We start from the raw sequence: 13,011 nt of genomic DNA on the forward strand, positions 1-13,011 counted from the left end.
GACTGGTGAAAAACAAAACTGCAGTGGCAGGTGAAGGCCAGCCAAGAAGAGCCCTGTAAACCACGTTAAGGAGTTTAGATTAAACCTGAGGGAAACCAGAAGTGACTGAAAGGCTTTAAATTGGGAGTGCCCTGACCAGATTTGAGCTTTATCAGCCTGGCAATGTGGAAACTGGCTTGGAAGGTAATAAGGTTGGAGAACCAGCTGGGAGGCTATTGTCATAGCTCTGCAGCAGTGTGGTGACTGGCTAGATGTGAGCAATTAGGAAGGAATCCAGAAAACGTTCATATATCTGGTTTGAAAACACCACTCGGTTAATCAGTTTTCCCTCTGGGCCATCAAAACAGTTCGGAAAAGTCCCCTCTTCAGCATGTATTACTTTCAGCAGAACAGCCAGCTGAATATGTATCTCTGTGCACCTCAAAAGCCAGTTATTACTTTTCCTTTCTCTATGTTCGGTTCCAGACGCTGATCCGTGTTTAGCTCGACGGCCCAGTATATATGCTCACTAACAGCCCCCTGAGCACTGCAACAGCACTAAAATTAAAATGACTGACCTTCCACTCTCAACCCTCATACATGACCGCCCTTTTATAGAAGAGGCTAAATCCTGCAAAAATAACAAAGAATGATCTGAGTCTCATTTATAATGACGGTACGGGTTTCGTTAGGAGTCTCGGGCCCTAGACCTCCCGGGGAACCTCTTCCCGCAGGTATTCACTGTAGACAAACGAAAGGGACTAGGGAGGCAGAGCTCAGTAATGCAGGCAGGCGGGACTTACTGGTGAGTTCATAGTCCTCAAATTTAATCTCCCGCGTCCTCTTCCGCCGGAAGTGACGATTCAGTCGTGATTCTTCAGAGCCAATCAGAAGAAGGCGTCTCGGAGGGCGGTGGTTAACCAGGCTTTCCCGGGAACTTTGGGAACGACCGTTTTAGTCAAACTGGGTGAACAGTTCAGTTTGACTGTCGTTTTCCCTCGGCTGGTTGAGCGGTAGTTCAGTCTGTAAAGCTGATTTTGGGGTTGAGCCACTGGGCGAAGGGGCCCAGGGGAAGGGGTAGGAGTTCAGCAGGGCGAGTGGAAGGAGGATGAAGCCATTGAAGGGGGTCGGCGGAGCCGAGAAGACAGAGGGCGGCTCTGCGGGATGGGATGGCGTGACGCGGCGACGGGGCAGAAAAGGGGCTTCCGCGCGGGGAGGCGGAGAGGCGGAGAGACGAGGCCTGAAGCAGGCTGCGGGGAAAGACGGGGCGTAACAGGAAGAAGGGACCAGGACCAAGCGGGATTCGGGGCTGCGTGGGCCTCGGGTGACCTCCATACGGGGTGGTGCTGTGGGCAACACAAAGGCTCGGGCTGACCCAGGGACAGAGCCCAGTAGGAGGGCCTTGGACGGGCACAAAAGAGGTGGCGTCAAGGAACCGAGGGAGCCGTCTGAGAGGCCCTCGCCCCCTCTATCCGAGTGGCCCAGTGCAAGCTCAGTTTCCTCCTCTGTAAATGAGAGTGGTGTTCACACACACGCACGAGGTTTCTGTGGTGGTTGAGATAGATGTGTTTGCCATTATGCCCAGTGATAAAGTGACGTGTAGGGAACGATCAATAAATTGTCACGGTAGCTGTTGGTACCATTATATGGGATTTGCGGGGGCAAGGGGTGTGGCAATGGAGGTAAGACGGACAGGGTAGGGTTTGGAGGTGACGATTACGGCGAGACTATAGGGTGATGAGGCGGCAAGAGGGTGATACAGTTAAAAATGTGATTCAGCAGTGGAATAGAATGGGGCCCTGGGATGATGAGGGCAGATTTGTAGTGTGACCGAAATGAGGGTGGACTCCAAGTGGGGATGCAGGAGAGGGAAATGAAAAGTGGCTTCTCTGGAATGGGGGCGGGGGCGGTGTGGTTTAGTGACCTGGGTTTAGACAGCATGGTTGAGGGGCGGGTAACTTCGGGTTTCCCTGGGGCGGAGCCTATTGGAGGCGGGCGAAGCTGCGGGCTGGGCGAGGCTACGACTGCAAGTGTGCAGGAGTGCGTCCCAGCCTGAGCCATGGGGCGCCCTGTCCTGCTGTTCCTGGGTTTTCTGATACCAGGATTCGCCGTCCCTGTACCGCTAGCCCTAAGGGCCCTCAGCAACCTGCATTTGTCCACCAGCGTTGTATCCCGTCCCGCTGTGGTCATGGAGTACTCGATTCATTACATTCAACAAAAGGTAAGACTGCATGTGGGTTGGAAGGAAAGGCCTGGGGTCGAGGACTCCTGCCCAACCGACGGGACACCAGGCACCAGAGCCTACCCGAAATTTCAGACTCCTAATGCGTAGGACTTGTCCGATCTTTGGATCACATTTTCCAGAGGGTGGTCCCCAATCCTAGGTCTGTCTAATATCTCTCGTCCCATTACCAATTATTTACTATTAGTCTTTCCTCCACAGTGTTCTGTAACCGGCCGGGTAATCACTTCAAGTCCTTAAGTTGTCAGAGGCTGCTCTAATTCAAATTTCCAATCCAATTTAATACCAACTCTGGCGTCTACTTCACTTGTAACAGTCATCCGTTGTCTCAAAGCGGCCTTTAAATACAAATTTACAGTATCTTCGTAGTTGATATCTAACATTCAACATAAAACATAAACTTGTCATCTCATGCTCAACTCGAAGTTGATTTTGTATCCCATTTATGGAGAGTTCTTAACCTTCTCTGTTCTCGGCAAGACTGAACATAGATGTAGCCCCTGCCTGTAAATGAAGTTGTAGGAGAAGTGGAGCTTTGGAAGTGAGGTGGGGGGTGAGGTTTAGCATCGTTGGTTCTGAAGCTTGAGTTTAGAAATTGGATGTAGGCTTGAAGACTGTGATTGGCTGGAATGAAAGTGTTCTCCAATAAACCTAGATGGAAATGTACATTCTGTGTGAAATGATGGGATCCCTTACAGCTCTGTATTTCTGGGAGACTGTATAGATAGGCAAAGATTTGGTAAGGATTGGGATTAGAAAGAGTGCAAGAGTCTGAAGTTTGGCTTTTGGAATCAGATTGACTAGAATTCCACTCTACCTCTGCAGCTTTGGGAAGGTTATAATCACTTCCTCTCTGAACCGAGATTTTTTGGATCTCCTGGGATTTGATAATGGTGAAATGAGAGCAGATGACATGTGTCTGTCTTCCAGTAGGCTCTTACTAAATTTGTGATTACTGACCTATATAAATTTTGTATAAGAACTTCAGATAGAGGGATGACATGAACGTGTAGAATAATTTACAAGAAATGGTTTTTAACCCAGAAATTTATATTAGAGTTTATGAGGAAGAGAAAACATTTTAATTTTAGCAGAGGTGCCAGGAACGAGGGGTTTTTTTCTCAGGCAACTCACATTAATTTTTGAGGCTACAGTTTCCTCATTTGTAAATTTAGAGGTCTGGACAGGGACCCAAGTGTTTCACACTTCACTGAGGAAATGCAAGGGCTCTCTGTGGAGACATCTCAGAAGGATGGTGGGTGAAGGCCCAAGTGGAGGCCAAGTTAAGGTGTCCCAGCACCTTCTTTCTCCCTGTTTTCAGCGTGAGCTTTGTGCTTTTATCCGTTTTATACACTGACTCTGTATATGTCTATTTGCAGTGATCTATTACTAATGTAAAATTGAAAGGGAACTCTTGGAATGAGGATCTGTAAAATCTTTCTGGAATGATTACAAAGAACTATCAGCAGAAAAGGGGAGAATTAACAGGTAGAAGAGACTGAATCATGTGTTAGCTCCTAAATAACATTCCTTTAAATTTTTTTTCTTGACCACTTCACTGTTTAGAAAGTGATTTAAGGTTATTTCTTCATTTTGGTGATTTGAAAAATGTATTTTGCTTCACTCAGCCACTCCTTGCCCTCTGGCTTAAATATAAAATTTAGTTCATATTATAGGACACAGATTACACATATTTCTTTTTATGATAGTAATAATTTTCTTTATATCAATTCTAATTGAGTTTTATTTCATTTTTTGAGAAACTTTTCAGATGTGTATTGCATCATAACGGTTATAGTAGTTTCCAGTTTCTGGACCATAGATTTTTAGTTGGGACTGTACGTGTATGTGCAAACTTAATTTTATTTTTTTTAGTTAGAGAGAAAGAAATACTTCATGACTTTTAATAATGAACATTATTATTATAACTGCAGATGCAGTTTTTATTCAGTGCTTAATTTTCATTAAACTTGATAATGAAAATTTTCTTTATCTGTGTTTCTCTCTATCCAGCTGACCAAGCTATCCCCAGCTGTCCTTATGTGCACTTACGCTCCATGAATGGTTCAATAAAAAGGGTTAGCCCATGACCCTGTCCCTCTTCTCCTTAAAAATCCTTCATAACTCTTAATTGTTTGCAAGGAAAGGGTCAAATTCCTTGGCATTGTTCCTCACCATAGAACCTAGCTGGCCTTTCCAGTTTCACATGCTGCCATATGTCTTCCTACTACCCCAACACACATATATTTTTAGCAACATAGAACATAGACTCAATTGAACTTTACTGTGTCAGAAATTCTGTCTGGAATAATATCCTGCTTCTTCACTAAAGTCATATCTCTGTCCCAGCTGAAATGTCATCTCTTCTGTGATACCTTCTTGACTTTAGGACAACTTAGGTAGTGTTTTTTTCACCCTGTACACTTAGTGTTTTGTATGTATCCTGCCCAGCTAGATAGTACTCTCTGTTATCCAGAAGAGCCCATAAAAGCATATCAAGAACAAAATAAATATTTGTTGAGGGAGTTAATGAATGACTAACCAAAGAAAGCCTAAGCAAAGTGACACAAATTCCTTTTTTCTTTTTTTCTTTTTCTTTCTTTCTCTCTTTCCTCCCTCCCTCCCCCCCTCCCTCCCTCCCTCCCTCCCTCCCTCCCTCCCTCCCTCCCCCCCTCGTCTCTCCCTTCTTTCCTTTCCTTTCTCCTTTTTCCTTTTTCCTTTCTCCTTTCTCCTTTCTCTTTCCCTTCCCTTCCTTTCCCTTCCCTTCATCTTTTGCTTCCATTCTTTGTATGTTGGATGCCATAAGTTGGCTCTAAATTGTGAAAACTCTGAAGGAGTTTTGTCCAGAATGTCCTGTCCTCAGCAGCCCTGCCCAGCTCCTGTGGACTCATGCTTACGGCTTCTTTTATGGATTCAGTCCACCTCCTATTCTCTCTTCCTGTTTTCCTGCTGCCTTCTATTTTCCCCAGCATTATTATTATTTTTTTTATAAATAAATTTTTATTTTAATGGGGTGACATCAATAAATCAGGGTACATATATTCAAAGAAAACATGTCCAGGTTATCTTGTCATTCAATTCTGTTGCATACCCATCACCCAAAGAGAGATTGTCCTCCGTCACCTTCTATCTAGTTTTCTTTGTACCCCTTCCCCTCCCCCTCCCCCTCTTCCTCCTTTCACCCCCCCCCCCCCCCCCCCCCCCCGTAACCACCACACTCTTGTCCATGTCTCTTAGTCTTGTTTTTATGTCCCACCAATGTATGGAATCCTGCAGTTCCTGTTTTTTCTGATTTACTTATTTCACTCCGTATAATGTTATCAAGATCCCATCATTTTGTTGTAAGTGATCCGATGTCATCATTTCTTATGGCTGAATAGTATACCATGGTGTATATGTGCCACATCTTCTTTATCCAGTCTTCTATTTTTTTTTTTTACAGTGATTAAAGCCTTTAAGCAAACTCTTGGCCAATACAGCAAGAATCCATAAAAGAGTAGTGTCCTTAACATGTTCACCAAGTCCAAGTTGGCCCCAACACCATGCCAAATCCCTGAAAAATGCAACCCAACCCCAGTTCAGTCTGTTAGGAGCTGTCACAAGGACCAGGAGTCCAGGAAAAGTACACATCCAGGAAAAGTCCGCATGGCACTGGAATTGTCACAATTCTATACTTTGCAGCTTACATCCAAGTCCCAATGACCGCTGCTTCTAGCTGGTAATGATTCAGGTAGACTGGAAAAGCCATCTGCAGCATGTGTGGATATGGAGCTTCTGTTCTCCTCTGCCTGGAGAGATGAGACCAGGTTGCTTTTCCCTGGAGCTCTGTGACTGTGGCTTGGTAAAGAGAACCTTGGGATACACTAAGCTGGGTGGCAAAGGTAGATTCATAATAGAAGTTGGCAAAAGGGGGAAAGAGAGCTCTAAATTAGGAGTAGGTCCCAGCCTGAAATATGAGTGGGGCATTGAGGTAGGAGGAATAAAGGAAACACTATATATTAAACAAAGCAGCAGGAGATAGGACTATCAACACCCACAACAGAGATCTTTGAGGGAAGAGTAAAAAACCTGACTATTCAGGCAAAACATAGTTAAGTGGCCCTTGTGCAGATGAGATCAGTTTACCTGCTTCTTGGAAGAAATACCCTAGGCTCGTCCACAGTGTCATAGATGGGGCTGATGGCCCTGGGCATCTTTAGCCTTCAGTGGCAAACCCCAGCATTCTGGGCAAGGTTAGGTCATAGGTGGCTGGAGCAGGGCTGGAAGAGACTGAACCCTCCCTTAGAGGAGCGAGGGGGAAGCCTACCTTCCAGTGTCCCTGTTTCCTCACAGCAGAGGCATGTAAGTCTGGCAGGCTTTAGCTCAATGACCTTCCTTTCCACTATTGAAGCAGGACCCAGATGGCATCCTATGAGACCCCTCTGGGGCGTTGGAGCCTTTAAGGGTGTATCCTAAAAGCTGGTAGTTCCCCTCATCTCTATTGGGCTTTTTCTGCCTCTAGGTATCTTAAAAGCCATGCTCAGAAGATCTCGCTGAGGGGTTTGAGGATCTCCATCCACCTATATAAATCTTTTCCATATATCTGGAGCTATTTGGCAAAAGACAAAACAGTGTTATTAGCTGGATCAAATAAAGAAGGTAGTAGTTTGCAGGCGAAAAAGATTTGGCATCTCCTGTTCATCAGCATTCAAAAGAAATTTAATTTTTTTTTTTTTAAGTAAAAAGCATGATATGGCAGACCCGTAGGAGTTCCAGGATTCCCCAGCATTATTGTCTTTCCTCTGCCCTCTCATGATGTGCTAAAGTAGGACAGCTTCAGTTTTGTCATTTTATCTCCAGGGATGCTTCAGACTTGATTTGCTCTAGGATCCACTTGTTTGATTTCTGGAAGTTCAGGGTATTTGTAGAGCTCTCCTCTAACACCATGTTTCAAAGGAATCAAAAATTTTCTGTCAACCCTTTTTCTTCAGTGTTCACCGTTGGCATCTATACATATAATTGTGAATAGAAAATGTGGATGATCTTAACCTTGTTCTCTAATGGCACATCTTTGCTCCTGGGGATCATTCTTAATTTTCCCATGCTGCTGCCATTTTGAGTCTCAGCCTCTTGAATTTTTTGGCTGCAGTCCAAAAAATTCCACAAGCACTCCAATTTGGATCTACCTGGCAAGCCCCCTACTGGAGATGCTCTGCCCATCTAGGGCCATTGCTCAGCAACTGAGCCATCCTCAGCACCTGGGGCCAACTTGCTCGAACCAATTGAGCCATGGCTGTGGGAGGAGAAAAGAGAGAGAGAGAGAGAGAGAGAGAGAGAGAGAGAAAGAAAGAGGAGAGGAAGAGTAGAGAAGCAGATGGTCACTTCTCCTGTGTGGGAATTGAACCTGGGCATCCACATTCAGGGCCAACGATCTACCACGGAGCCAACTGGCCAGAGCCTGGGAAGAAAAATCTTTACTAGTTATTTTTTTCTCTTCTTTCAAAATCTTCAAATATTGTTGATTTAGTAGGATTTGTGGCTTGTGGTTACAGGGTTTCCCTGTTTCTATGGTTTTCCCTGTTTCACTATACTCTACCTCCCATGCTAGCCCCTCAGACTAGAATTTGAGTCCTTAGGGCATTTTACCGTGTGGTATAGTGGGAAAGAGAATGAGTCCTTTCAAGCTGTCATTTTTTTGTGTGCTGAAATAGAGAGCAATATCTACTAGTCAGAGTCCTCTCAAGAAACAGAATAGTGTGTGTGTGTGTGTATCTCCCCAAAGAAATGAATTTATTTTAAGGAACTGGCTTATGATTGTGGAGGCTTGGTAAGTCCAAAATTTTCAGGGTAGGCTGGAGACCAAGGGTAGATTTGCAGTTTGGGTCCAGAGGCAGTATGCTTGCAGAATTCCTTCTTGTTCAGGACAGGTCAGTCTTTTTTTTTTGGACATTTAGTCTTTTACCTGGTTGGATGAGTCCTCCTGCATCATCAAGGGTAAATCTGTTTTACTCAGAGTGCACTGATTGAAATGTTAATCCCATCCAAAAAAAACCACCTTCACAGAAACAGCCAGAATAATGTTTGACAAAATACATTGACATCGTGGCCCAGCCAAGTTGACATAAAACTCACCATCCCATCTACCAAGGTTGTTGTGAGCGTTAACTATGATAACATGATAGCATATGCACAGTGCTTGGAACATGGTAGGAACTTAGTACAGTAAGTGCTGGTTCCTTTCCCATTCTTTCCTAAAAGCACACTCTCCATAGTATTATTCATTTCAGACTGATCCAAATGTCAGACAGTTGTGGAAATGCCTCTTCTAGTAACCTAGCGGTCAGTCATCCATACTTAACTATTCCTACTTAAGTACTGACTAATGTTTTTGTTAGAACTCTACATCATGGTCCAGCATTGAGCTCATGGCCACTGACTTCTGCAGGCCTCTCACCAGCTCCCTCCCCATCTGCTGTGAGGCAGTCCCAGCGGGGCAAGCTATTTCTATTTATGTACATCCCTTACAGTTCTACTTTCAATTCCTACTCTAGGTTCCCCTTTTCCACCTTGTCACAGTGGCCCTGATGGCTAGTAAAATATATCTATGTCAGGCCCTTTGGAAGAACCTATTGCTCTTTTCCCTTCTTGTCCTTTTACTATTATTTTTTAGTTATTATTATTTTACTTATTGATTATTAGAGAGAGAGGAAAGGAGAGAAAGGAAAGGAGAGAAAGTGAGAGAGAGTCGTTTGTTCCGCAGAGTTGTACATTCATTGGTTACTTCCCGTATGTGCCCTGAGCGTGGATCAAACCTGCAACCTTGGCGTTTGGGGATGATGCTGTAACCAGCTGAGCTAATTGGCCAGGGCCTCTTCTCTTATTTTTGGTTTGTCTATTGGTGGCCTTAACCTTAGACCTGGAGTATACTGTCACAGATAGTGTGTGAATTCTGAACTGATTTCTGTTCTTGCTTACAGCATCATTGTCAGAAGGAATCTTAGAAATCATGTAATCCACCCCTTAGAAATGATTAACTGACCTTGATCTCAATTATGGAGGGTTGTAATTTGATAGAGTTTGAATACTATTCAGGTTTGAGAACAAATTTTGTTTTTACCACTACCTGAGTAACTTCAGACAAGTTACTCTGTGCTTGCATTTTTATCATCAGCAAAATGGAGATAATTATACTACCCATTCCACCCATTTGTTGTGAAATGAGCTGGGATGTGTAAACTGCTTATTTAGTAGTTTGTATCACTTAGAAAACACTCAAGAATGGTCCATATTATTTGAGCTTATATTTTCTTAATTTACATGGCTTTAATTTACTTCCTCTTTACTCAGAATAAAATATTTAAATCATTCCTTATCATTACCTAAAATGGTTATTCTGAAAAATATGAAAATCTGTGGGAACTCTTTTCTGTTTCAAATACAGTGCAAATGTGTATTTATTTATTTATTGACAGAGACAGAGGGAGAGTCAGAGAGAGGGATAGATAGGGACAGACAGACAGGAAGGGAGAGAGATGAGAAGCATCAATTCTTCATTGCAGCACCTTAGTTGTTCATTGATTGCTTTTTCATATGTACCTTGACTAGGGGGCTACAGCAGACTGAGTAACCTCTTGCTCAAGCCAGCGACCTTGGGCTCAAGCTGGTGAGCCTTGCTCAAACCAGATGAGCCGGCTCTCAAGCTGGCAGCCTCGGGGTTTCGAACCTGGGTCCTCCATGTTCCAGTCTGATGCTCTATCCACTGTGCCTCTGCCTGGTCAGGCCAGATCTGTCTTTTTTATCATTGGTTTATAACCTTAATACACTTGTAAATAAGGCATCAATATTGACTTTTTTTTTTTTTTGCTTAAAATCATTTTTTTCCATACAAGATTGATGATATATGAAGAAAGACATATGAAACTATTTTTTTTTCTATGCTATTTTGAGTTTGGTAAGTTGTGGAGAGAAAATATGATAAATTATAATTTTTAAAGGTTTTTGCAAGTACTTTCTCATATACTAAGGCTAACATTGTATTTCTGATATCTGAGTTTTGGATGTTTTAACAGTTAATGCTAAAATGCACTTGTAGTAAAAATTAATTTTAGGTTTTGCATTGTTATGTTTATACTGCTCTGTCAGCATATTGTAGGGACTTTTAACTTCGGGCACTTGAACAAAACAATTTTAAAAGTTTGGGTTCTAGTACCAGCCCTGCCACTACTCACGTTATGACCTTGTGCAAGTTGCTTAAGTCTAGATCTTCCTGTATTACTATATAAAGAAAGAGGATTGGGTCTACTGATATCTGGTGCCTGTCATTCACCAGTGGGGATGTGGGCACAAGTCTATTTTGCCCTGTCATTAATTGCCTTTGGTAAATTGGATCTAAGCCATTTTTCCATCTCAATTTTGAATAAAACACAGACTCACATCATGGTAACTGTTTTTTTTTTTAAGTTAATTAGCTCTGCTTCAATTAAAAAAAAAGATAAGGCCCTGGCCGGTTGGCTCAGTGGTAGAGCGTCAGCCTGGCGTGCAGGAGTCCCGGGTTCGATTCCCGGCCAGGGCACACAGGAGAAGCGCCCATCTGCTTCTCCACCCCTCCCCCTCTCCTTCCTCTCTGTCTCTCTCTTCCCCTCCCACAGCCAAGGCTTCATTGGAGCAAAGTTGGCCTGGGCACTGAGGATGACTCTGTGGCCTCTGCCTCAGGCACTAGAATGGCTCTGGTTGCAACAGAGCGATGCCCCAGATGGGCAGAGCATCGCCCCCTGGTGGGCATGCTGGGTGGATCCCAGTCAGGCGCATGCGGGAGTCTGTCTGACTGCCTCCCCGTTTCCAACTTCAGAAAAATACAAAAAAAAAAAAAAAAAAAAGATAAAAAGATTAGCTTTGTCTCTGACACCATATTTATAACATAGACTATTGTATTTATTTTTACAATTTTAAATTTTGCTTGGTAATGAGTAGGTTAGAGAAGAAAGAAGAATTGTAGGTAAGAGAATAATTGATGATATGCTTTATCTTACTTGTTTTTATTCCTAATGCCTTGCATGGTGCCCTCTATATAGTAGTTATTTTTAAAAATTATTTATTTTAAAAATTGATTTTACAAAGAGATTCAGAGAGAGAGAGATAGGAATGGAGAGATAGAGAGAGAGGAAAGAGATGAGAAGCAACAACTCATAGTTGCATCACTTTAGTTTTTCATTTATTGTTTCTCATATGTGCCTGGACTGGGGGGCTCAAACAAAGCCAGTGACCTCTTGCCAGTGACCTTGGGCTCAAGCCAGTGATCTTGGGCTTCAAGCCAGTGACCTTTGGGCTCAAGCCAGCCGCTTTGGGAATCATGTCAAAGATCCTGTGCTCAAGCCAGCAACCCTGCATTCAGGCTGCTGACCCTGTGATCAAGATAATGAGACTGCCCTCAAGCTGGTGACATGTGGTTTCAAACTGGGGACCTCAGAGTTCTGGGTAAACTCTCTATTCACTTCACCACCACTGGTCAGGCTACAGAGTAGTTCTTAAAGATATTTTTTTTAATGGAAAATGTTGATTATAAATTAAAGTGAAAAATGAATAAAAAGTGAGAGAGTAAAATGAACTCTACAGTGCTTAGTGTCTAATACATTATTAATAATCTGTTACTATTTATTGAAAGCTTTATATGCCCTATCTGTGCTGCTAGGTACTTCTTAGACATTCAGTTATTTAAATGCTATATCTACTGTATGAGGTAGATACTATTATTGCACTACTTTATAGGTGAGAAAATTATTATATAGAGATTAATTGACATGTTCAAGGTAAATTGCTAACCTGTACCATTTTTGTTTTTCTGAAAGTTATTCCAACAAATTTCTAGTTCCAAGATAAATGTCATTACCTTGCTAGGTTACATTGCTATAAAAAATTCAACAATTTTCATAACTTTACCGTCCCCCCCCCCAAATTTATGACTCATACTGTATTTCCATTTGGATGAGCAGAGTATTCTGCTCATTGTATTCTTTTGGAGACCGAGGGACTGATGGAAGCTGCCTCTCAATATCTGCTCTCATAATCATGGTAGCAGTGGAAAAGAACCTGGTAGGACTTGTGCCAGCATGTAAATACTCCGGCCTAAAAATGTCATGTGTCACTTCTTATCACAATTCCTTGGCCAGAACAGGTTATAGTGTTGCATCTAACCACAGGGTGGGGAGACAGAAAGTATTGATTTTGAATTGCCTAGGAGTGTCATACTCAATTAGTCACTGACCCAGCCACTTATCTACCTACACAGGATTCATCCAGTTCCTTTTATATGTTGGGTACTGGTCTATGTCTTAGGGAGGTAGAGACAATTACATCCTGGAGGACTTTACATTGTATATGTTGACCATTCCAGTAGCTCATACTTAAAGATCTATCTGAATAATATGAAAAAGCACTGATAAATCTGTGATTTATTGGCATATATATGGCAGCAACTCAAAGATTGCTTCAAAGAATATTCCTGAAGTGATGCTGGTTTACTTAATGTTTTCTTTGCTTTTATCATCATAGTTCACTGAACCGATATATTTATATATATTTGGAGCACATAATAAAAAAGTTATTTATTCATACTGTCATTCAGTAAATAAAAATAATTGTTTTGCTTATCTTTTTATAATAAAAGATATACAGTTGATGCAGTTTTAAAAAAAATCTTAAGTATATTTTAATTATTGGTGAATTGTTCATCAAAAGGCATATTCTGCATTGGTAATGTATATATCATTGGTGGATTTATAAAATTTTTCTTCTTCTGGTTCACAAGTAAGAAG

The 13,011-nt window shown here is 42.4% G+C and overlaps 1 protein-coding gene across 1 annotated transcript in view; it reads left to right on the forward strand.

Moving 5' to 3' along the window:
• The first annotated feature begins 1,920 nt into the window (after positions 1-1,920).
• The window catches only part of PRCP (prolylcarboxypeptidase), an 81,121-nt gene continuing 70,030 nt past the window's right edge, over positions 1,921-13,011 (forward strand). Inside the window, exon 1 of the mRNA XM_066249299.1 lies at positions 1,921-2,200. Coding sequence (XP_066105396.1) covers positions 2,039-2,200 — 162 coding nt within the window. The 5' untranslated portion in view covers positions 1,921-2,038. The remainder of the gene's footprint in view (positions 2,201-13,011) is intronic.

The sequence above is a fragment of the Saccopteryx bilineata genome, chromosome 1, assembly GCF_036850765.1.
Source record: "Saccopteryx bilineata isolate mSacBil1 chromosome 1, mSacBil1_pri_phased_curated, whole genome shotgun sequence".
In the NCBI taxonomy this organism is placed as follows: Eukaryota; Metazoa; Chordata; class Mammalia; order Chiroptera; family Emballonuridae; genus Saccopteryx; species Saccopteryx bilineata.